At 39.6% G+C, this 26416-nt stretch overlaps 1 protein-coding gene across 17 annotated transcripts in view; it reads left to right on the top strand.

Annotated features, from left to right (window-relative positions):
* Positions 1-24957, top strand: part of PEX5L (peroxisomal biogenesis factor 5 like) — a 231150-nt gene extending 206193 nt beyond the window's left edge. For all 17 annotated transcript variants that reach the window (XM_086674787.1, XM_086674792.1, XM_086674786.1 and 14 more), the window contains 7 exons: positions 3900-4016; positions 6286-6429; positions 9283-9353; positions 10881-11078; positions 11743-11908; positions 12289-12446; positions 18570-24957. In XM_086674787.1, coding sequence (XP_086530913.1) covers positions 3900-4016; positions 6286-6429; positions 9283-9353; positions 10881-11078; positions 11743-11908; positions 12289-12446; positions 18570-18774 — 1059 coding nt within the window. In that variant the 3' untranslated portion in view covers positions 18775-24957. The remainder of the gene's footprint in view (positions 1-3899; positions 4017-6285; positions 6430-9282; positions 9354-10880; positions 11079-11742; positions 11909-12288; positions 12447-18569) is intronic.
* The last annotated feature ends 1459 nt before the right edge of the window (positions 24958-26416 follow it).

Below are 26416 nucleotides of genomic sequence, written 5' to 3'. Positions count from 1 at the left end.
TTCTGTGTCTCCCTCTCTCTCTGCCCCTCCCCCGTTCATGCTCTGTCTCTCTCTGTCCCAAAAATAAATAAACATTAAAAAAAAAAAAAAATTAAAAATAAGGAAAATGAGGGGCGCCTGGGTGGCTCAGTCGGTTAAGCGGCCGACTTCAGCTCAGGTCATGATCTCACAGTCTGTGAGTTCAAGCCCCCACTGTACTGACAGCTCAGAGCCTGGAGCCTGTTTCAGATTCTGTGTCTCCCTCTCTCTGACCCTCCCCCGTTCATGCTCTGTCTCTCTCTGTCTCAAAAATAAATAAACATTAAAAAAAAATTTTTTTTTTAAATAGGGAAAATGAGACCTAGCGGAGTTAAGGGTCTTGCAGAAGGTTAGTGATGGAGCCACATTTTTTCCCAGTTCCGCCTGAGCAGAGAGCTACCCTTCTCAACCACGATACCACATATCCCAAGCTTTTCATGAATATCAACCACTGTTATAATCATTTTTAAAAACTGGGGCGCCTGGGTGGCGCAGTCGGTTAAGCGTCCGACTTCAGCCAGGTCACGATCTCGCGGTCCGTGAGTTCGAGCCCCGCGTCGGGCTCTGGGCTGATGGCTCAGAGCCTGGAGCCTGTTTCCGATTCTGTGTCTCCCTCTCTCTCTGCCCCTCCCCCGTTCATGCTCTGTCTCTCTCTGTCCCAAAAATAAATAAACGTTGAAAAAAAAAAAAAAATTAAAAAAAAAAAAAATTAAAAAAAAAAAATTAAAGTAGATTGCAAATAGCTCATTTCTGATGTAGGCAGATAGCTTATTACCTGTAGAATATAAAAAACAATCTACCAAAATCCCAGAACAGCTAAGAAAATCATCAATACATAAAATCCCTTCAGTCCTATCTACAATGGTTAAATTCAAATATGTTTCAAGTTTCTCTAAAATTGATTAGAAACAGAAAAAAAGAAGCAGTGTTAATTGCAGTTACATGAATGAAATCTGGATTCTGAGACTGGATGAAAATTGTGCTAAAAGTAGTCGTCTGTAATTAAATGAAACTGTGCTGTGCACTTTAATTAGTCAGCATAATTTGTTCTAAGTGGTAAGTCCTGGAGTATCTCGTTAAATAAGAGCCTGACAGCCTCACCTTAACTGAGGTTCTGTTTCCTATAGCAGTCTTATTTATGCATCCACAACTCTAATTTGAACCTACAGGAAAGGTGATGCATCCTTTTGTAAACCAGCTGTACATGTTACAAAATCTTCTTCATTATTTCATTCAGACGACTTGGGAAAATCAGTAAACATTATAAAATTCACTTGATAGATTTATCTTTGTTTCTATGCAGAGAAGCTGAACTACATTTTTGAAAAGCTATTCAAGAAAATGAGTCTCCATGGGGCGCCTGGGTGGCGCAGTCGGTTAAGCGTCCGACTTCAGCCAGGTCACGATCTCGCGGTCCGTGAGTTCGAGCCCCGCGTCGGGCTCTGGGCTGATGGCTCAGAGCCTGGAGCCTGTTTCCGATTCTGTGTCTCCCTCTCTCTCTGCCCCTCCCCCGTTCATGCTCTGTCTCTCTCTGTCCCAAAAATAAATAAACGTTGAAAAAAAAAAAAAAAAAGAAAATGAGTCTCCAAATTTTTTTAAGTCTATTTATTTATTTTGAGAGAAAGAAAGCATGAGTAGGGAAGGGACAGAAAGAGAGGGAGAGGGAGGACCCCTAGTAGGTTCCACGCTGTCACCTGAGAGCCCACTGCAGGGCTCAATCCCCCAGACTGCAAGATCATGACCTGAGCTGAAATCAAGAGTCAGATGCTTAACTGACTGAGCTACCCAGACCCCCAGGTCTCCGAAATTTTTTTCAAATTCCTCAGGACTTAGGTATTCAGGTTTGTGGTATTTACAAAGGTCAGATAGTTGTTCTTCTTCATTGTTGTTTTGAACCTTTAAAAAATTATAACAGCAATGCATACTTAGAAAATTCAGAAAGTGCAGAAAAGTATAAAGTAGGAAAAACATCACCCATCATCCCTTCATTCAAAGACAGATTACTCTTAACATGGCAGTGTATGTCCTTTTAGTTTATTATCAAGCCATTGCTTTTGTATATTGGAGATCAATCTGTTTGCACAATTTGGAATTCTACTAAAAAGACTTGTTAAAAAATAAATTTTGGATTTTATTCCTAACCTTAACCTGGATGAGTGGTGGCCATTCCATGTGCTTCTAGCATCTCAGACACAGATTGTCAAGGTGCCTGCTGCCCTGAGCCTTCGTCAAGGGGAGGCCTCTGCTGAAGGGACAGGACCCATTCCTGTGGTAGGAAGGCATAGTGTAGACATAATAAAGAAGAATGACAAGACCGACTACTTACTTAGAAGCCTTGGATTAAACAGATTGGGTTGGCCCTTAATCCCTGAACATTTACTTCCGGAAGAAATAAGCTTAGAATTATCATTCGGAGCAACTCTGAAGAGTTCCCACCAGAGAACAACCACTATCAGGCACGAGGGTAGAGAAGATGGTAAGATAGAAGGACTGAAAGGTGAAGGGCAACCCTGAACGTGTCAGCAAGTCACAGGACTTAGAATCATAGAAATTGAGATTTGCAGGTAGAGCGTGCATGTCAGTCCCACACTCAGATGTTCAAGGGAAAATCCCTTGTTTTCTTTAAAGAAAATCAAGTGGTGTCTAAGCATCGCTCTTACCAACTGGAAAGTAACATAGTCTCCGGCACCAAATATGGAAGGATTATGGGGTGTCAGAAATCAAGGGCAGAGTCTTCATCCTCCATCTGTTCATGCTGATGGCTAACAGCCGACAAGCCCCAAGTGGTTCCTTGAAATCCAGGTTCTTTCGATGTCCCTGCCATGTGGGAATCAGAGTTCAAGTCAGCCCCCCAGCCATACCCTCTGAAACCCTCTTGGAGGTCAGGCCAGTTTGCAGGGGAAAACCTAAAAGCTAAGCACCAGTCTCCCATTCATCTCAGAACCCACCACCCTCCTTCTATTTTCCCACCCCTGAAAATTTCCCCTTCCTCTCTTAGGTTCTCTAACATATTTGCCCCTTTCCCCTCACGCCAGGACACCCAAAGTACTCTCTCCAGGCTTCACAAAATAGAAGCTAACCAGGGACAGATCTTGCAGAAAATTTCTGCTTCAGTCCTCCCCTGAAGTAAAGGAGAGCCAACGTCCTGGTTTCCCTTTTGGAAGACATGAAGGAAATTATAAAGAGAAAAACACAAAGTAATATTTTCCAAAAAAATCATCCTGCCATTGGTAAGACCTTAACTAAAAGGACTCCATTAAGTTCACACCAAAAGACAGTCTCGTTAATGTTTTAGCCCTACGAGGCCATGCTTGCCGTAAGGTGATGAGCATGGGCTTAGAAGCCAGACCGAGGTTCTGATCCTGTGCAATCCTCCCTTTAGGACCATAATCCTCTAGACTCAGCTTTCTCCCAGCACAGTGCTTGGCACAGGGTTAACTAATGTTATTTTCCCTTGTTCATGGCCAGCTGCCTCCCCAAGTCACTGCCCCTCCAGTCCCAAAGCCACTGCTCTAATTCCTCATATCCTGAGAGCGACTCTAAGAAAGACCATCCTTCCTAAAATATGTGGCTGGTACCCACACTTGAAACTGCTCAAGTAATGGATTTTTAGTTGAATTTGGTATATATGATATTGGTCCTTCAGATGGTAACTATTTTCCTGCTGGAGAAAGTCACAACTAATCCAGTTCAACACTTTGACCACTAAGTACCCTCCAGAAGCTCTTCAACCATGAGTATCATTGGATGTGACCAGTTTGAACATTTTATTCCTCCTAAGAACTCCTTTTGATCTATGAGTAAAACTGTCTTCCTAGAAATAACCCAAGTGACATAGCATGTTCTTAAATCCATCTGTCTTCATTTTTACTATCTCCTAGTCAGATACAGAGTTTTGGGATAAGATGCAAGCAGAATGGGAAGAAATGGCCCGGAGGAACTGGATATCCGAGAACCAAGAAGCCCAGAACCAAGTTACAATTTCAGCTAGTGAGAAGGTGACCAATTCTGTTCTTATATATGCTGACCAGTTTTCTCAACCTCTTTGCATCATATTTTTATAAATTAGTTAATAACTATTTTGTGAAAATGTTAAGAATTAAACAGACAATTTAATGTCAATCTTACCTAGAAGAAATTCTGGTAGATGAAAACAATATAATCATCCAATGTGTGAAGACAGCAAAGCTGGAATGGAATATCCTTATTTTTATCAATGTTAATATGGTTTGGCAGTCAACAAGAGCTTGGATCCTGACTGCTGGCAAGTTACTGAACTGACTGACATTGAGGGTGGGTTGGAACAAGAACTGGCTAATCCCACAATGTTTTTTGTCAGTCATTCATGTGAGCCATGTGGATGAGCTAACAGAAATGGTATCAATGGACAGGGGAGTGAAGTGGGGGCTTAGGGCTACATTTCACAGGGTTCTCACACACCTCACAAAAGAACTACATGGAAAAGATACCCTTCACACAGCCAGGTCCAGTCCCAAGGGGATTCCTCAAAGATATTCCCCTGATAGGAGCCCCAGCAAATGTGAGAGTTCAGTGAACAACCAGCCAAATTACCCATGATGTCCCAGTTGCCCTTGGATTTATGCTTTTAAAAACATTTTCAAAAATAAATTGAAATGATTCAAAAGATAGAAAAAAATATGGAATTTTCTAACTCAAGGGATACACACACACACACACACACACACACACACAAACACATATATACATATATATGTTTGTATTATGGACTTTTTATGGTAAAGGAAGTCTCAATAGTATTCAGTTCTGGATAACTTCCATTTGTTCAATCCAACAAATATTTATTAAATGCCTACCTTGTAGTAAATATGATGATGAATAGTCTCCAATCTTAGGGGATTTTCAACCTACATAGTCATTCATTAAAACATCTTCCTTACCACACCATTCTCTGTCCCTCGGTAGGCCAGGCATTCTCATAAAATCCGAAGAACTATCTTGTTAAAAATAACTCTTTTCCACAATGAAATCAAAACTAAGCAAGAAGAGAAGACATTGATACAGATTGTCAGACTCTAGGCTATAATTCGTGCACCTGAGGCATGGCTGGGCCCTGAGATTCTCGTCCCCGGGACCCCATATCTGTCATACCACTACATAAACTGGTCATACCCTGTGGCTTTGATAAGGGAGGTTGTCTTTCTCAATGCCAGTGGAGAATGAAGGTCTCCATTTAATGTATTTTAAAACCTTAGTAGCATCACCAACAGACTAGCTTATTTGTATCTATCAAATTAGAAGGACATTATGATAATCTATGCTGGTAAAGTTGCAACAAATCATTTCTCTCAGATAATTCCAATAAGAGTTTAACTTGAGACAAACTTTCTCAAAAACAGTTATACACATCAAGGGCTCCAAAATAGTTCATAGCCTTAAGTCTAATGAAGCCCTCTAGAAGTCCATCCTAACGTAATAATCATATGCAGACAAAGATTTGGGCATGAGATCTTCACTTTAATCTTATTTATGATAATAAAAAAATTGAAAGTAGCCTGAATGTCCATCAGTAGAAACTTAATTAAATAAGTTTAGGCACAAGATAGATAATTTTAAAAACCAAATGGGGCACAAGCTACAAAACTGCATATATATATATAAGCTTATTTATTTAATTTATATATTCATAAAAATATTAGATTATTTATAAATTCTGTATTTTTTACATTTTTGAAATAAAAAATTATAGCTTTAAAATATGCATTTTCAATGGGGCAGTATGGCCCACCATGGGGCAAAAACTGGTTCAAGGAGCAGGAAGGTAAAAAAAAATCTCAGCTATTGGAATGGTTTGTAGACCTCCAAAGGGCCAAAGCATATACACAGATGTACAGTATGTGGCATTAACATTTGAGGGGAACGGATGGTAGCACTTAGCGAAAATATGTCCAAAACTCTGTATTTTTTATATCTTGGGGAGAAATGATTGAAACAAAAAGAACAAAAGAGCAACAGAGAAAACAAACTCCAGAATATCAGCAGTAATATTTAGGTTGTAGCATTATGGGTAACCTAGTTTCTTTTTATATTATTCAATAACAAAATAATGTCATCTAAACTGTATACAGTGAGAATGTACTACATTCATAGGAAGGAAAGGAAACCAGTAATTTAAATTTAATTTTAATTAAAATAAATACATAAATTCAAATTCAAAAAGAGCTTACTGAACGTGAGAATGAAGAGATAAATCAATGGATCTTGTATTGGCCCTTCTCTGCGTCGTAGGGATATTACTTTCACACCGAAAATCCCTTCAAGGACTGGCCGGGAGCATTTGAAGAGGGCTTAAAAAGACTGAAGGAGGGGGACCTGCCCGTCACCATCCTGTTCATGGAGGCGGCAATTCTTCAGGACCCTGGAGATGCAGAGGTATCCTATCCCCTTCGTCCTGCCAGGCTCACAAAGGGACTACATGTAAATGAGGGACACAGGATGCCACAGAGTTCTACTGGGCTGCATTTTCTTCAGTTAAAGGTTCCCAAAGGAGTTAACCTGGTTTACTGTGCCATGTGTTTGAAAGTTACAAATAGGTATACCTTTCTCTAACCAAATCTGCAGTATCTACAGTGCCCAAAATAAAAGGATGGGGACAAGAAATGAAAAACCAAAATTGCCAACCTAGAGGCTCAGCAATAGTTTTCAGGGGCCAGTGTATAGTTCCATCTAGGATTAGAGCCATACCCTATCTCACCCTTGATTTCCTCACTCAATGTTTATTGAGCACATACTATGTCCCAAGAATTGTGCCAGACATGGGCTTCAAATATTGAGGAGCTGGAAAAAATGGAACCATTGAAAAGACACACTTGTGTTCTATCTGGAGAGACAAGTAAATAAATCAATGCAGTGTAAGAAATGCAGTGTTAGAGTATGTACAGGATGGTAGGGGAGCAGAGAGCAAGGGTCCTAAGCCAGCCTTCTCCCACAATTAAATCCAAAACTGAGCTTTGAAGGAGGGAAATTAATTAAAGACAGCAGGGGAGTAGAGATGTTAAGAGGCAGTGGTCTGTGAGTGGGCATTGAGGCATGAAACACTGTGCCAGGTGGGGAGGGGAGAGGAGACAATAGCAGGAGAGGAGGTAGGAAGAGGTGGGTAAGAGTCTGAACTTCATGAAAGCAGGGGACTCTACTCAGCAGAGGGATATAATCAGATTTGCATGTTTGAATTGAAAAACCCCTTTCGCTGAGGTGTACAAGGTGATGGAGACCGAGGCCAGGAGACCACCCAGGGAGGCTTCCATCATCCTATTTTGGTCCCCCGTGTTTCCAAACCTGCGAAGGCCTATAATTAGATAGCAGCAGGTGTAAAGTTTTAGTTCATGAGTAATTTTCAGGAATTGTCTTATAAAGAATCTTCCTTATAAGAAATTCACAGAAATTTTAGGGAGGGGTATACACGGCTCTGAGATGGCAGTATACAATAGTGGTTAAGCTTCTAGGTTCTGCTGGCCTAACTGTGTGGGTTCAAATCCCTGCTCTACCACTCATGAGCCATGAGCCATGTGATCTGGGACAAGTCATGTAAACCATCTCAGCTTCCATTTCCTCATATGTAAAATGGAAATCACATTACAATAACTATCTCACTGGGTGTTGTGAGGATTAAATTAGGTCATACAAATAAAGTGCTTAGTTCAGTGCCTAACACATCAGTAATTAGCCTTCATCGTTACTATTGACTGTACTTAAAGTCTGTATAGGAAGGACGAGTAAACTGATCACTAGGTTAAAGCCCTGGTATCTTGTTAGTCAAAACGTTGACAGTGACATGAGATTGAACTGAGAGTTGGAATTGTGAACCAAAATATTGGAACCCTGGAAGGTTAAAAAAGATGTATATACATTATTATCTCAGATTCATAAATGAGAACATTAGGGCACTGATTAACAAATGGATCCCAACCAAGAGACCCAGGGCCTCTAAATCTTGGAGACCCCTAAATTAAGATAATGGGCAATTTGTGAACAGTGAAAGTGACACCCTGCTCAAAGGCTAACAAGAAACCCCCAGAGAAGAACTGTTTCATCAATCTTAAGAAGCATTCTAAGATGTATGGAAGGTGAGCTCAAAATAGGGGCTGCTCTGTGTACGTCTGAAAGATTAAAGAGAAGTGCCAATATTGAGAGGGGGTGGGAATAATCAGTATTTTTTATGAATTGATATGGCATGGGTAATAGTAACCCATGATGGGAAAAGCCAATATAATTCTTACAGCATTTCAGGATGAGTGTAGGTATTTTCATGAATAGTTTTGCTTTAAAATGTCTGTAGGTGGGAGAACTATGCACTCCCCAAACCCTTTTAAATTCCTAAGACTCTAATACACCCCCATCCCCAGTAAATTTGAGGACAGTGTCAGCAATGACAGGTTGGTTCATGTAGATTGCTCTTGTAATGGTGCGAGAATTATTGTTCTTATGAGTATATAGGGAGAAATTTCTTATATTAAAAACTTTCATTGTCGATATGAAATATGTGACCTGCTTAAAGACATTTGTCCCATTGTTGATAATAACACAGGGTGGGAGCAACCTTATAGCAGTAGGGAATTGGTTGAGTAAATAATGGAATATCCACTCAACAAAATTTAATTTGAAAATTCTAAGTATCATGATTTTGTAAAACCATTAAAAGCATTTATGATGCATGATAAAGTATAAGTGTAGGCTATAAAATTATGTCTATATTATATTGCATTTTATATGTGCCTTATGCATTTTAACAGTGATATTAGAGCAGTGAACACATTGGAGTGGAAGATTTTGTTTTCTTTTCCCTAGTTCCTAAATTTCCTTTACCTCTTATAATAACAGTCAGACTTGCATTTTTACAAGCTGATTTCATTTTGTACATCTTGAGATTCCTTACTATAAACTTTAGACTCTTCAGCTACATTTCTGGGTTATTTTTGCACCCCTTTTCCTGACAAATGCATAATTTTATATGTTTATCTTTTGGTTTTAAGACACCTAATATCATGAAATCTCGGATATTCAAATGTTTCCATGGGTCACAGGAGAATAAATCCTGAGAATTCGTAAGTAATAACAGAGGATCTTGACCCAGATGTCAGAAGAGCCTTTGGATAAAGAAATGCATGTGACATTTTTCCCTTTTACAAGACTCTCGCATCTCAGACAGGTTGCTCTGCACTGAGGAATCTAAAGCACAGGAGTGAATCTGCTTCCTCTTCCAATGTTGACCTTGGTTGTTTTTTGTAGGCATGGCAGTTCCTCGGGATAACCCAGGCAGAGAATGAAAATGAACAAGCAGCTATTGTCGCCCTCCAGAGGTACATGAAACTAAGTGCAAACTCACGGGCCTAGTGGACCCTGGCTAATGGACTTCTGTTGTTTCAGACTTGTATTTTAACCCTTAGGTACATTATGAAGAATTTGGCCAGGATAAGTGCTGAGATGCCTCGTATTACACTTAGCTGTGGGAAACAAGAATTCATGAAGAAATGATGTTCCTAAATCACAGTGTTTTGTCACCTGCAAATCAGTTGACCATCACTGGCATGAAAGTATCCATGTCAAAAGCAGTCATAAAATAGACTTATTAAATATATAGTTCCTCTTAACTTTGTAACCTTCTGCAGCATTTGAAGGTTTTCCTCCGGAGAAAATATACTCAAAATAATCTCAGTGTAATTTTAGCTCCTTGTGTCTACAGAGAATCTCCCAAGATAGTTTCAATGACCTATCAACACCAAAGTATCACTACCGAGCCCCTGAGTAAAGGTCTAGGCTACTTTGGCTGGACGTAGCATCACATTTTACTTGATTAGAGCCCCTATTTAAACCCTGAAAAAATAGCCCTACCAAATAGACTTCCCCTTTCCCTACTTAATATATAACCACCCCGCCTATATAATCTCTCGCTGAAGCACTGATGTAGGTACTAGGGGTTGCTACTCAAAGTGTTCTCCAGGGACTACCAGCTTCATTATCACCTTGGAGTTTGTCAGACCTGCTCAGGCTTGGGCCCACCCCAGGCCCACTATATTACATAATCTGCCTTTTGCCAGCTCCCCAGATGATTCTCATGTACATCAAAGCTTGAAAAGCCCCCACTAGAGGCCAGCGGAATAGCATGAGGGGAGCAACTGTAGCCTGTGCCTCCTGCAAACCCACCTCAGTTGTCTAGAAACACAGGATTCTCCCTCTCCTTTATAAAACACTGTACAGCCTTTCATCTTTGGATATCCAAATTTAGCTCAAATCAGTTTGCTTTGTGGGTAAGATACATTTACTATATTAATAATAGAGCAGCGCTAAAACAGTGATATCCCTGCCTCATGAAATAAAGTCCTAAGAAATTTTGTGCAAGGATTAGCCACCTTTTCTATAGTTTTTAAAACCATTTAGGGGAACCTGGGTGGCTCAGTCAGTTAAGTGTCTGACTCTGGATTTCGGTTCAGGTCATGATCTCACAGTTGTGAGATTGAGCCCCATGTCCGGCTCTGTGCTGAGTATGTGGAGCCTGCTTGAGTTTCTCTCTGTCCCTCCCCTGTTCGCATGCTCTTTTTCTCCCGAAATAAATAAATAAATAAACATTTTAAAAAACATTTGTTAAATTACCAGATCTAGCACTCAGCAAGATGAGTTTTAACTTTCTTACAAATATACTTAGGTCCCAATTTTGACATAGATAAATATGGTATTTTCCAGGGGCTTAATATAAACTTTGCAATGCTCTTGCACCATTTAATTAGTAAAGGCTTCAAATTTCCTAAAGAACTGTTAGAGTCAGTCTCAGAAAAAAATCTGAAATAGGCTTTTTATTTATTTACTTATTTATTTATGCCTTGATGCAGGTGCTTAGAATTACAGCCCAACAACTTGAAAGCTTTGATGGCTCTGGCTGTAAGTTACACTAACACTGGCCATCAGCAGGATGCCTGCGAAGCTCTAAAGAACTGGATTAAGCAAAATCCAAAGTACAAATACCTTGTGAAGAGCAAGAAAGGATCTCCAGGCCTTACCCGGAGGATGTCCAAGTCTCCAGTTGATAGGTATGCTTCTAACTAAACGACCGTGGGCAGTAAACACCCATATACACAATTAGTCACCTTAAGGGTAATTAACGAGCCTCACCACCAGCCATTCCAGAACGATTGTAGGACAACATCCTGCTAGAAGAGCATCTCTGATTAAAAAGATTGATGCTGAGACCAGAACCAACAATTGGACACATGATCAACGTTGTAGTCACTCATAGACGTTTATCTGAGTACCATAATTTGAAGCAAAGTGCTGTGGACATATAGTTAACCTAAAATAAGTTACAAAATGCACCACATTTCATAAAGACTGAGAATTGGATATGAGTAAAAACGGAAGTCCTTTCTTCTAGGGGTTTTGTTTCTATCAGCAATAAATCATGATGTTAAATTCTTTCTCATAGAGCCTTGGGGTTTTCCACATTGGCTCTCACAGGGTCAATGAAACTCTCCTTGGGAAGACTTGACTTAGTACAGTCTTGTTTCTGTGTATGACAAAATATTTCATGAAAATCAGCAGGTATTTTTTAATGTGCAGTATTAGTCCTCTCATTAAGCGAATATATTTTAAGCAAGATTTTTCCAGTTTGTAATGTTCTCTTAGAACAGTGGACATAATAGTAAATAATATATGTTCAGACTATTTGGATTATAAATCTCATTTTTTCCCTTGCAGCTCTGTTTTGGAAGGAGTTAAGGAATTATATCTGGAAGCTGCCCACCAAAATGGAGATATGATTGACCCAGACCTACAGACAGGTCTGGGAGTACTGTTCCACCTGAGCGGAGAATTTAACAGAGCAATAGATGCATTTAACGCTGCCTTAACTGTTCGGCCAGAGGTAAGTGCCCAACAAGAAACCATAAGGTTCTCTGTTAAAAAATAAGTTGCTGCAGGCTACACTTTGCACATTTCTGCTACACCTTATTTGCCTGCATCCAATAGTTTAAAAAGATGAGTACTAATGATATGCTTCTGTGGCTGTTAATACTTGAGTACCTAAAATAGAAACACGACAGCATCAAATGATAGCTGCTCTTTGATGAATGAAAGTCATTTCACAAAGCTGTCCGTAAAATCATTTGAGTAATTTACCACTGTCATGGTCCCCATCCATGAGCACTGGATAAATTTTTCGCCACCATCCTTCTTCTGCAAGAAATATGGGAATACTCTGTCACCATGACTCGTACTGGTTGTTAGTTCTAATTTTGTCATCAGGACTATTCATTATGGAACCGTCTCGGGGCAACCTTGGCGAACGGAGACCGCAGTGAGGAAGCTGTGGAGGCCTACACACGAGCACTGGAGATTCAGCCAGGCTTCATCCGATCCAGATACAATCTGGGAATAAGCTGCATCAATCTGGGCGCCTACAGGTGAAGTATGGTCACAGGCTGAGAACCATGAGCCACATGCAGGGCTGAGGTGGAATAACCTACCTGAAAGATTGTTTCCCAGTGAAAATACCTCCTTTTGTAGGAGTAACCCTCCTCCTCTTGTCAAGGGAAAATTTGAACCCTCGGATCCTGGGGCCTGTTGCTGCAGGAACAGTGTGCTTCAGTGTTTCTCAGCCTGTGGCGAACAGTGGATCATGGAGGCAGCTTGTGAAATGTAGATTCCCAGGCCTCTCCCCAGAGATTTCCATTCAGTCAACCTGGGTTGGGACAAGTTAGTAACACTTCCAAGGGCAAGTGTTTGAGAAACTTGAACATTCCAACCCTTCATTTCCCAAATAAGCAAAAAAGAGAACCTTGGGGGATAGGGACAGGGGAACCAACAAAATGAGTTAAGAAGGTCCAGGGTCAGTCTTTGGCAAAGCACAACAAAAAGTCCAGGTTTTCTAAAACTACTTTGCCAGTAAAGTTGGCTAAAAAATTATTTTAATAAAAAATTTTAAATGGTGGGTTTATGGTTTAAAATGTCTTTCTTGTTCTGTCATGATTCCTCATCATCAGGTCTATATCGTATATACTATTTTTTACTCATCTACAGGGCCCATAAATGACCTTTATTTCTTTTAGGTAATGAAAGTATAGGTAATTTTTCCTTCTTTAGCTTTCTACTTTTTTGACTTTCTAAATAAATAGGTATTATTTTCGTAATTGGAAAAAAGAGAATTAAGTGTTAGTTTTAAATCCCACAAAAAATGTAACCCTTTCTCATTCTCAGAAAAAGCCTGGCTTTTAGAATCAGACAAGTTCGGATTCAAATCACAGCTCTGCCATTTACTGGTTTTGTGATTCTGTGCACATAACTGTGAGCCTCAATTTCTTCACCTGCTTAAAAACAAGTGGTGATAATATTTATCCCGCAGGATTATTATGCAGGTTAAACGTAATTGCCTAGCACAGAACAGTAGTCAGCATTTATTATTATGATTCTGATCATTGCCATCATCATCAGTATCCTTATCTATTCAGATAAGTCATCAGAGAGCTACATAACTGGCTTGCAATCCCTTTGACATCTGAAAAATTGCTGTTTCTGAACTGCTTTGGGGATTGTGCCATTGGCAAATATTGACGTTTCAGAAATTGGTTGCTACATTTATACTAGAAGAATCTTAGAACATTAGTCACTGGATTACACCCGTCCTCCAAGAGGACCTTGTTCAGGTTAAAACCAGGAATAGCTGAGTGACTCTGCAACTGGTTTGCTTTATTTCATGGGCACTGTGAAGTGTGCGACTGCAGAGGCCCTCCTTACATCAGCTCTTCAAAGGGTCACGGGAGAACCTTTGCTGCCCTCTCGCACATCAGCTGTCAAAGGCCTGGCAATGTCCATTTTGTATACGAAGTTCATTCTGGTCTCATCTGATTTTCCTAACCCGATTTTATCTTTACCCCTTTTAGTCACTTAACTTTCTAACTATGTCATATAGATGTATTTAATAAGATACCTTAGGTCCTTTGTTGGAACAAGGAGAGATGTAAATAAATATGTATGTACATGTAGTCATATTAACTTCTATCAGAGGAGGCTTTTATAAGGCTTCTGGTTGAGTAGTTCTTAACTGTAACTCCTCGTTACAGTGTAGAAAACAGTACTTGAGATGCCAATAAAATACTTTCTTGGCACTTACATGTATAAGCCTCAGTAGGGCACCCGCTTGCAGGAGGCCTTGAAGGTCCATGATAGGTAGAAATGGGCAACTCTACTGAGAATGGATTTTTAATCCTCAAGCAGAAAGTCACCTGTACAGGAGCAAGTCAGTTTTAGAGTTGCCATATAAAATACAGAATTCCCAGTTAAATTTTAATTAGATAAACAGCAAATAGTTTTTAGGGTAAGTATTTTCCAAATATTGCATGGGACATGCTCATACTAAAAATTATTGTTTATCTGGTATTCAAATTTAACTGTGCATCCTGTATTCTTACTTGGTAAATATGGCAACCTTGATCAAATGGCTACCTAAAAATTTCAAAACATCTCAGCTAAGCTCTGTGGGTCCTTTATCATCATGCTGGATGTGGGAAATTTTTATAAGTACTAAATATTTTGGGGTTTTTTTCCCCCTGAGAAAAAGAATACCACCAAGTGAGACATAAACCTTAAATGAATTCTGAAAATAAGTTTAATTCGAGGTGTAAGTGGATAGTTAGGAAATAATAACCCTCAATAGAGAAGTGGCTGAGAAGAAGAACCAAGAGCTGGTTCAGATACTTCCATACCCACCAGAGTCTTGGAATTTCTCCCTCAAGGACTGCAGGTGTCTATGTACATAGCTATAACACTTGTTGTTTGTCATCGCACATTTTCTTTTTTGTTTGTTTTTTAGAGAGAGGGAGAGAAAACGTGAGTGGGGAGAGGGGTAGGGGGAGAGAGAAAGACAGTCTTTTTTTTTTTAACCTTTATTTATTTTTGAGACAGAGAGAGACAGAGCATGAACGAGGGAGGGTCAGAGAGAGGGAGACACAGAATCTGAAACAGGCTCCGGGCTCTGAGCTGTCAGCACAGAGCCCGACGTGGGGCTTGAACTCACAGACCGCGAGATCATGACCGGAGCCAAAGTCGGCCGCCCAACCAACTGAGCCACCCAGGCGCCCCGAGAGAGAGAGAGACAGTCTTAAGCAGGCTTCATGCTCAGCGCAGAGCGTGACGTGGGGCTCAATCCCATGACCCTGGGATCATGACCTGAGCTGAAATCAAGAGTCAGATGCTCAACCGACTGAGCCATCCAGGCACTCCTGTAATTGCACATGTTCTATAAAGAGTCAAAGCAAGTCCCCAGTACTTTATACAACTGAAATAAGGAAAGGAAATTGTTGGCGTGAAATGTGCAGCTCAAAATGCTACCCCTCTGTCAGTAGGAGCTCCGAAGGATCTTAAAATTTTCAAGAGTGAGGACTCTTTAATGAAAACATAAATCACATCCCCTTTCATGTTAATGTTTTTAGTATTAATATAATGAGGGAAAGATATTATAAAATGAGGAATGCTTTTAAATGAATGCACTTTATTAATCAAGACATACATGAACAGCTTATTCATATATATGTGTGTGTGTAAGCCATTTAAAAACTATTCATACATATACATGTACAATCTTCTGAATCCCCCAGAAGGACTCTGTGTTCCCAAGTTGAAGAACAGATTGAGACTATCTTCATGGGGACCACTTCACGTTGCCTGGCAAAGTTAGCATTTAGACTATTCTGGTACTCTCCCTGTCCCTCAGAGACCACTGCCACACATGGGGCAGTTAGGAACAGCCTGTGCATGAGGAGATTCCGGGGTCTTTCTCCCCCAGAGCTCTTACGAGCCTAGGATGATGAGAGGAAATGGAATCCTTGTCATTTGAGCTGCCATCCTGGAACAAGGAAGCCAAAAAGGGCCTCCAAAGTAAACCCCACATGTGCATCTGTTTATAAACCCTCCTCTCTTGCTTGATTACTAAACATCCAAAAGAGAAGATGATTAGAACCCCAATCCCTTCCATTAGCCAGGTTGCCAAATACAGTGGAACCATTTCCCAGTTGCCATTTATTTCCAGGCAGTCTAACAATACAGATGAACCAATGTCTAGATCATGTTCATTGGAATCAGAAGTCCAGCCTCACTTCAAAGCTTCTTACCAGATGCTTAATAATGACCTTGTGGGATTAAGTGGGATCAAATGTGTGAAAAGCTTTTAAGAAGAGTAAAGCAGATACAAATTAAAGCAGGGTCATCATTCTTAGCAAAGATCAGTTTGATACAGAATACATGCTTCTGGGGACAGAGGTCCTGAGAGTGTAAACAGAAAGCACACTGGGTACATGAGCAAGAGAGCAGCTGTGGACAGAAAGAGCTGGAAGGTTCACAGACTTGGTGTTCTCAGGACTCCTTTACACTTTTAACAATTATCAGGCACCTCCAAGGGCTTTTAGGTGGGTTGTATCCACCAATATTTACCATATTAGAAGTTAAACTGAGAAAGTTTATAAGATTCATTTAAAAATAATAATTAACTACATGTTAACATAAATTAGACATTTTATGAAAAATATTCCCCAAAACAAAAAAAAATGTTTAGCGAGAAGAGTGGCATTCTTTTATCATTTCTGCAACTTTTAAAAATATCTTGCTTAGGGGCGCCTGGGTGGCTCAGTCGGTTAAGGACCAACTTTGGTTCAGGTTATGATCTCATGGTTCGTGGGTTCAAGCCCTGTGTCAGTCTCTGGGCTGACAGCTCGGAGCCTGGAGCCTGCTTCAGATTCTGTGTCTCCCTCTCTCTCTGCCCCTTCCCTGCTCATGCTCTGTGTCTATCTCAAAAATAAATAAAAACTTTTTTTAATATCTTACTTAATAGAAGACAGATTCTCATATCTGTCTCCACATCCAATCTATTGGGATTTTACATATTGTGTAATCACTGTACAATTCCATTGTACATTCGTGAGAAAATGAGAATAAGGTAAAATAATGTCTCAGAATTATTGTAAAAATAATTTTGACCTCACTGATCCTAGAGTTCCCCAGACCACACTTGGAGAACTAGTGATCTGATTTAATAAAAGATTTCACATAAATTGATCCAAGTGTACCTCACACAACAAGGTTTTAAAATGACTTCTTGGGGCACCTGGGTGGCTCGGTCAGTTGAGCGTCTGACTTTGGCTCAAGTCATGATCTCACAGTTTGTGAGTTCAAGCCCTGCAAGGGGCTCACTGCTCAGCGCAGAGCCTGCTTCAGATCCTCTGTCCCCCTCTGTCTCTATCTCTTTCTCTCAAATAAATAAAGTTTAAAATGACTTCCCATAGAACAGAACAGAGAGACAACGAACAAGGGCTTCAACTACATGTGGCCATGGGAAGGACCAAGTGGGGAAAAGACATTAGAGAGTGGATTCCATGTGGCTCAGTGAGATGTTGGGGCAAGGGCAAGAATAGTTGAAGATAGCATTAGGTTTTGGTGCTGGGTCACTGGTTGGATGGTGATGCCATGAACAGAAATCAGGAGAACCAGTTGTAGGTTTCCCCCACCCCCATCCCATTTTCCATATTCTAAAATGAAGCATCTTTTTTTTTAATTTTTTTAATGTTAATTTATTTTTGAGAGACAGAGCACAAGCAGGGGAAGGGCAGAGAGAGGGAGACACAGAGTCCAAAGCAGGCTTCAGGCTCTGAGCTGTCAGCACAGAGCCCGACCCGGGACTCGAACTCACAAACCACGAGATGATGACCTGAGCTGAAGTCGGACGCTTAACCGACTGAGCCACACAAGTGTCCCTAAATACCAGGTGTTAACAGAACTTCTAAGTGGAGATAACCAACAAATTATTAGAATCAGAGTCACAAAAGGGAAGAACTGGAATGAACTTATATCACCTAGACCATTTGGAGATGAAGAAAGTGAAGCCCTGATAGTAACTTGCTGACATCCCCAATCCCTTCTGGAACAGGGTGTGGTATTAATAAATGCATATATTTAAAAGGAAAAAAAAATAAATGAATAAAATGAGTTCTATTATCCCTATTATACAGTTGGGGAAATGGAGGCTTGGAAAGATAATAAATTTGCCTAAGGCTAAATGCTTAGGATTCCAACCCAGATGTTCTGAGAGCAAATCAATTCAGCCCCAGCCGCCTCCCATATTACTATCACTAATAGGAAAAGTTAAGCCACTTTGTTTCTGAGTAGGGCCAGATGCTTCCTCTTCAACCCTAGTTGTATAATTCACATTTGCAAATGGATTCTGTCTTTAAATTACCCCTGAGGTAAGGGGAAAAGGAATGCATTAATGAGTTAGCAATGGTTTTGCTATTACTCTTTCTGTCTCACATGACATTCTTAAAATAAAATTCCCTTTTTCTTTCTGGTTTTGCTATACTGAACAATGATTTTTCACAAAAGAATAATGAGACAACCAGAAGGTTGTTCCTCTGATGATCTAAAACACCTCAGAGAGGTGATTTAGGGTTTTGAACTAAAAGAAGTTAATCCATTTTTGTTTTTTAAGTTGCTAACTCTGAAATTTGTTGTATTTTTAAATGTCTGTTTTTCTACCCTCTTAGAGAAGCGGTCAGCAATTTTCTCACTGCCCTCAGTTTGCAAAGAAAAAGCAGGAATCAACAGCAAGTTCCTCATCCTGCAATCTCTGGGAATATCTGGGCTGCCCTCAGAATCGCACTTTCTCTGATGGACCAACCAGAACTCTTCCAGGCGGCTAATCTCGGTGACCTGGATGTCCTCCTAAGAGCTTTCAACTTGGATCCTTGAAGGAAAAGAAAAAAAAAAAAAAAAATTTAAAAATGATAAATCCTTATCTGTGTAATTGTACTAAGAAATGCAAAACTATTTATTATGAATTCCAAAAAGGATAAAACCAGATGTCCGAAAGGCCATGGTGATATGACACAAGGGAACTCCTACAGACGATGCCCAGTCTCTGTTCAGATTCAAAAGCACAAAATGTTGTACATAGAGTCAAGGTTGGGCTCAGAAGAAGAACTGAGAGACACAAAGACAAACCAAGATAAAGTAACCGTGTGTGAATACTCTTCACAAGCTGCAAGCATATTCAAAACACGTCCTTTGGGGTTTTTGTCCTCACTTTTGCAGCTGATGACACACCTAAGGAACTTGCTCATAGGACACCTGGAGAAAGCACTGCCTCTGATCAGGGAATTCTGACTGTTTCTGAACTATCCCCTGCAATTCCCCCTTTTACAACGTAGTTTGGGCCAAGGTGCATGCACATATATTAACCCTTGACTAAAGAGAGGCATTGCTTAGACCTGTTCCGATTTTAACTTTTACTGTAGCCCTTCGACTCCAGAGAGGGAGCTTTGCTGGCAAAAGCAGTTTTTGCACTAGAAATTTTTGCTGTTCCCAATCAAAACTTTTCTGGGACTGTATATACGCACTTTAATATCTTATTTATGCCTTGCTGGAGTTTTGTTCCGTTGCTCCAATTTTTAACTTAGGGGTGAAAGATTCAAGAACTCGGCCTTGTTAGATCAATGGACCAAATAAAAATTCCTGAAAATAGATTTTCATAGTGTAGAGTTTTGAAGGAGTTTTTCTCAAAGCAGATAGGACACAGGGTGTAAATATGTCAAACACAGATCTTATTCACATGCTTTCTGGGACCGTATGAACTTAAGCAAGAGACATTGTACTGTCCCTTCATGCATTCTCTGCAGGGAGGAATTTGGATGATAACGGGATTTCTATAGAGTTAACATTAACTTGCTTAAATGTCATACTTTACTTGCTTTCTGACTGCCCTGCACACCAATATTCCTTTTAAACTTTTAATATTTTAAATAGTATTTCGTAAGAGTGATAAATACATTTTTTCCTAAAAATTAAGTGTTTTCTTAGTTCCATAATAATCTGCATTGCTCTCCCTTCTGCATTCTAAGTGATAGAAGATCAATATTTTCTAGCTGAATCTCACTGAATGTCAGTGGTTTAATATGAAAGATGCATGCTCCTTTGGCTCTCATTTGGAACATTTATCAAGTGTCAGGAACCTTCTGTCGGTAGTGGTGTTTTATTTCATTGATTACATTCTACTCACTTCTGCAGGGTGTGTTGTGCCCTGTTGGGGCTTGGTGATTATTTGGATTGACATCATTTTTTAAAGAGTTAGAAAAATTGTTTGCAAAATGCTAACCAAAACATAAGATCGCCAGTGTCCAATTCTAGCAAGTTGTTCTAATAAGTGGTCCCATTATTCTTTATTGTTTCTCCTTCCTTCCTTCCTTCCTTCCTTCCTTCCTTCCTTCCTCCAGAATCTTCCCCAAAGCAATCTGATCCCAACTTTTTCTTCGTGTTCTTTGGTTAATAGTAGCTGGTTACTCTCATGATTATAGTTACCAAGCAAACAGCATTTGAGTCAAGACAGTTTAATTGACTGGAGAGTTAGCTTCTCCTGGTGAGGGCGGTGGAGGAGGGGAGCGGGGTGTGCAGGTAGAAATCCTCTCCTCTATTACCTTGGAAGTTCCTCAGGTAGGAAGGGGCCTCAAGGAAACAGGAAACCACAAATCCTTGAAGTTCATGTGTGTTATAACGACAGAGTTTATAAAGATGAAGAGTTTTTAAGGTTTATAAGGACAAAGAGCCCTGTGGTGTGCCAGGCTTTCATCTTCACTGTCAAAGCTCACTTGGGCAAAGGTGATGCCCCCAGCTGGACAGCAGAAGGCAGAGGCATTAAGGCATTCACCATTGGGCAGTAGTGACAACCCAGTCTTTGCCTACTTCCTTCCAGTCTCAGCAGCAAATAAAGCTCAACAATATTTTCAAGAATATTCTTTATCATTTTAGAATCCTAGAATTCAGTCTAGGAAGGACTCTCGGGGCCAGAGTCCAAGTTCATGGCAGCTGCCTGCTTGAATATCCCTGAGAGAAGAACATCAATTCCATGCATGTCCCTCCCGCCAATTCCCGTGCGTTCACTGGCTGACTAGCTGATTTGCATCCATCGTAGTCCATTAGGAGCCTCTGAACGCAGGATTCAAAGCCAGCTTTGCAGGTTTCTGTTTATGATGCCACTCTATACTTTCAACAGTAACTGAATTTGCAGTAATAACAATAGGCTGTTTTCTTAGATTTGTTGGCCCTACATGCATGACATCAGTTAATAGTTTAAAGCCTGACAGTAGGGTAAATGCAGGATACTTTGATATAATTTGATTGTTGCTAAGTGGTGACAAATTTTGCAGCCCAAGTTTGATTTTGCTGTCAGAATACCAAGTGAATTCAGAGGAGAGTAGACAATTTTCCATTCCCATCATACTTGGATAATTTCAGTAGCACTTTCTTCAATATATCTAGTGTCCATCAGAACCAAGATTTTCATAGTCTGTTGCCTATCAGGAAGTGCAGAATTATTGCCCAAGATATTTTTCAATAGTATTTTTAAACAAAATTAAGTAAAAACAGTTACTAAAAAATAAGTGAAAGTTTATAGAAATCAGAGCACCACCAAAAATTAGTAAGATTTTAGAATGATCTTTATTGTATGCATTTTTCAAGTATATACACATTTTTTAAGACAGAACTGGTTTTGGTATCTTACCCTGGTGGTATGAAATTGTCATTTATTCTTTCCATTTCAAAAGGCAGGGTGTCCTTGGTTCCTGTCTAAGGCACCCTGGGAAGGCTTTGAGTTCCTTTTTTCTGAGAGTCTTACTAAGTAAGCCTAAGATCTCTTAGAGGATGGTACTGGTTTTCTAGAATGGCCCTTCAGTTGCATGGATGTAACTTTTAAGAACTTATTTTCACTGGCAGATTGGATGAGAATGCAGAGAAATCCAGTGATCACTGCTGAATTTCAAGATATGTTACACCTATGTCTAGTGGGCTATTTCTATGTGCTGTTGTACCTTGACAGTGGGGATGAGGCTTCCTCTTAAGGTCATTCCCCATGACACCTAAAGAAAGGCAGATATTGTCCATCAGGAAGCTTTTAGCAGACAGCTATGAGCTGTGCTTTCTCAGCCAATCTGTATTTGAGCTAGAATGGCAAATTAGAGACACTTCACTGGGCTAGAATGTGCAGGACATACTCACCTTCAGAGTTGGATGCCACTCTTCTCCTTTTCTTTAAAGAGAACAATTATGTTGTATCTTGGGTCCATGTCTAGATACTCATACTAGGTAAGTCTTTCTAGTATATTCCTGCTATACAAGCAAGACTTGAACACAAGTATAGCTAGTCCCACATACAACAGGAGTTCCCAAAATCTCTTCCGTACACTTTATCCATGAGCTCTTTGGGAATATAGAGAAAGCAAGATGGTCATTTTGTGTCCCTTCCTCATTTGCCCCTGAATCAGTTCCACAAGACTAGACTGCACTTTAAGTTAGTGGTTGCTATTGTTTTATACCTTGAAATGATTCTGAAAGGATTCTAGAAACAGGGTATTCTGAAGGTTTCATTTGTGTACCAATTTTTTTGAGTCCTCATATTTTAGAAATTATTAAACATGCACACACATGATTTCAACTTTGTAAAATGATTTCAAATTCATTCCGTCTCCAGATTTTACTGCACAGTTTCCCTGTCATCTCAGTATTTATAGAACTGGTTGAAATTAAACTGTTTTGAACTAAGAAGTAGATAGATAGATATATATTTTTTTAAAGAGTGTTCATAGATGAACTCTGGCATAAGGTTTGTAAAAAGGCAATTTTTTAAAAATAAAACGTATAACCTCAGGTAAAAAATAACGCATGCATTAGTACTTGCAAATCTGCCTACTCAAATATTAACCAAAGCATGCAAGATAACTGTACTGAATGTAAATTTACTCAGTGCATGGTTAAATCTCATAGGGTAGCCTATTTTTCCTTGCTTCTGAGCAAGGAAACATTTTCATGAACTTTGCGTTATAGTTTTACTATTTGCTTTTAATATCTTCTTGTCAAGACTGTTTTCCTGCTATCACACTACACTGAACTTTACAGATATTCACACATCTGGCTTATGCAGTGTTGCAGCCAGTGCCAAACGAATCTACTGAGGAATCCAGGTACTTAGACATCTAAACAAGTTTTAAACCAGTTGAGGCACAACAGATCCAAAACTCAAACAAAATCCGTGTGTCTGAACACTACTAAATGCAATTGTGTTGATTGCCTCCACAGAGTTTTGGGTTCAAAATTCTGAATCGTGCATTTCAAATATTTTCTAAAATTTAGGAGTAAATTAGAAATACTGACCTTCTAAATAAGGTGGGAAGGTTGGGGTAATGTCAGGCACATGAAAACCACCATAAGGCAAAGTGGACGTGACGGCTTAATTTCCACAAATGTCACATAGTGAGTGTGTGGGTGCCACACCATTGGCCTCAACATGGCCCTATTTATATGATGAGTGAGTGAGCTATGTGGGCCCCATTCCTTAAGAAACTGGACTTGGTCTGTATGTCTAAAAACACTGAAAGAGATAGTGAGGTGATTTCATGGTCACTCAGAATGAACTTGGAAGTCCTCTCACTGCCTTTTTCTGTAACCCCTGCTTCATGAAAAAATAAGGGCAAGGAGACCAGAAATGGAGGGAGCAAAGCTCACTAAGACAAAGCTGGGGGTGAGTCTTATGTTGCTAACAGCTTTGTCACCATCTCACACACCGCCAAACACACACATATAAGCTCAAAGACGGAAATCCTCAAACTCCTAGCAAAGACTCGTGTGGAGGCATTAAACAGTTAAAGAGGAGAAAAACCAGAAAATCAAAAGTGTGAAGTTGAACAACCTCTCACGTGGTATTTTGCCTTGAATAAAGTTTCCGCTCCCTGTGACCTCTGCAGACTTACCAAAATAACACACTCTAGAAACCAGTGCCCCAATCTCAGAACTGTTGTCTCAGGACCTTCTCTACAAGAGAAAACTAACTTGCAGTGTTGCAGGGTGTGCGTGCAAAACCCTGACAGGCTCTTCAGGACGCTTTTAGAAACCCGCATTCGAAACAATATGAAGATGAAAAAACAGCAGGCAGTTCTTTGCTCAACAATAAAATGTGTGTCTTTTTTTTTTCTTTGAATTTCTTGGAGAGGGGAAATGGACTGACAAAACAATAGTAAGGGATATACATACACAGCTAGGTAGTTTGGCATTTTCACTGAGATATGTAAAAAATTAGCCTAGATACCATAAAGAATTGTACAATGCGAGAAATGGTTCATGATCGAATATGTTGCCAGTAGTTAAAGGAAATAAAGCAAACCTAAATTTTTACCAATGTCCCCCCATATCACCTGACTCAAACCCTCTTCAATTTTCATTGCCCAAATTTGTTTACATTGGTTGAAAAAAAAACCTGATTAATTTAATAAACTTTTTACAAACTATAACAGGCATTTATTAACTATTTAGAAAAGACATTTCTATATATTTTGTATATCTACGAATATTGCATATCTAGTCTAATCTAAAAATATTAAGACAAATGGCAAATTCTTCTGTGATGCTTCTCTATGCTCAATAACATTTAAAATCTTGGGATTTCATTTTTAAGCTGAAATAGATAACAAAAAATTTAACTTTAAATGTTTACATTGAGTTTTTAAGTTAAAACCAACCCAAATTAAGTGACCTATAGTAAATTAATGGCAATGGGGTGAGGGTGTAAAAGTTACGGGCATACTATGTGATAATGTATCTGTGTATTTAGTGAAATATTATGTATCATAGCACAACTCTGTTGGATAATAAGGCTTCATCTTAGTATTTCCCTGCATTGCTCTTTGAAATAAAACTACTACCATAAAAATAACCTATCATATTGATGTGTTTACTCCTTTGGCTTATAATTTGCAAAGTACCAAGATTAAGGTAGTATTTTTGTACTATTATTGGAAGCATGCCTTCCCTTTTTCACATTACTAAAGTGTATTTATATTTGTGCAATTTTAAACTATGTTTTCAAATAAACTTTGTCTGTGGCTTCAAGGTCTTTTGAGAAATCTTTCAAAATGGGATTTGGGGGTCAGAATTGCTTCAAATCATATATAATCCAATTTGTACTATTGATAAAAAAGGTCTTTTATTGAATAACCACCACATATGATGTTGCATGAGCTATCTGGAAATCAAGAATGCATTTTTACATATAAAACAAAACTTTAAAATCTTCTTCCTTTGTTAATTTTTTAAGAGTAAAATATTTAACCTGAAATTGGATTTTGTGATTTTTTTTTTTAGAATAAAAATATTAAAATATATTTCAGTTTTAGGGTCTGTTTTTTTTTTTCTTTTCTTTCTTTTTTAATCAGTCAATAAATATTTGAGGTTCTATTATGTGCACGTACTGTTCTAATGCAGGAGTGGTAAGTAAATCAAATCAAACTTGCCCTTGAAGAGCTTAGATTTCTGTGAGGGATCAACAAATACTTTAACACATAAGGATGTCATGTGCCAAAAACTGCTAGAAGGACAAGGCAAATGAGGTATTATGAGAGAAACTGGGGGCTCCTTTTTATCCATAGATGGTCAGGAAAGATTTCTCTTAGGTGATGTTTGGGCTGAGCTTTGAACACCAAGAAGCCCACCAAGTGGCACTGGGAACAGCTCTTTGAAATATTCTCGGCAGAGCCAACAGCTACCACAAGACACCAAGGCAGGAATGAGCTTGGCGTGTTCAAGGAGGAAGGAGCCCAGGATGGTGAGCGCTGTGAGCTGGGGAGACCTTAGGAGATGCCCTGGCAAAGCGGGAGATTGTTGGTGGCCTTCCTGGAGCACATAAAGGGTGGATTTGCCCTCAAGCAGAGAAGGGATGCCACCGAGACAGATGTTTCTGTTTCCAGAATGTTTACTAATGAAGTCCTTGAGTGGTCAGGTTGGTGATGCAGGAACAATAGGCTTGAAGAGAGCCACACAGGCACACTGAGCCCCCCTTCTCCCTCTTCACTAAGTCCTCTTGCTATAAAGCCAACAACCTGGTGGAAGTTCATTTTCTCCTCTATCAAATCAGGCTGTACCTCCTTCTTTCCCACTTCATGGTTATTTTACCCAGCGGTGAATTGTGGCTCCTCTCCCGACCCCTTGCATAACTTAAACCTTTTATTATGTCTCTTAATCCTTTTTAAGCGTGAATTCTATTTCCTCAAACAGCTGCTTCACTCCATGTGTATACATGAAAGCAGCCCAAGGTTTGAAGTGTTTTTCACATTCCTTTACAAGGCTCCTCACAGTAATGCCTTACCTATCCAGTACTTTAGGGCTCACAAGGATGTATGTATTTTTTTTCCTTACTTATACCTCATAATAAATAATGCTGCCTGAAAGGAGGTTAGAGGGGGAGCGAGCCAAAGCATAAGAGACTCTTAAAAACTGAGAACTGAGGGCTGATGGGGGGTGGGAGGGAGGGGAGGGTGGGTGATGGGTACTGAGGAGGGCACCTTTTGGAATG

Source organism: Puma concolor, chromosome C2 (assembly GCF_028749965.1).
Source record: "Puma concolor isolate L17-30 chromosome C2, mPumCon1.1.hap2, whole genome shotgun sequence".
Lineage (NCBI taxonomy): Eukaryota > Metazoa > Chordata > Mammalia > Carnivora > Felidae > Puma > Puma concolor.
This window is presented reverse-complemented; position numbering and strand designations above follow the sequence as displayed.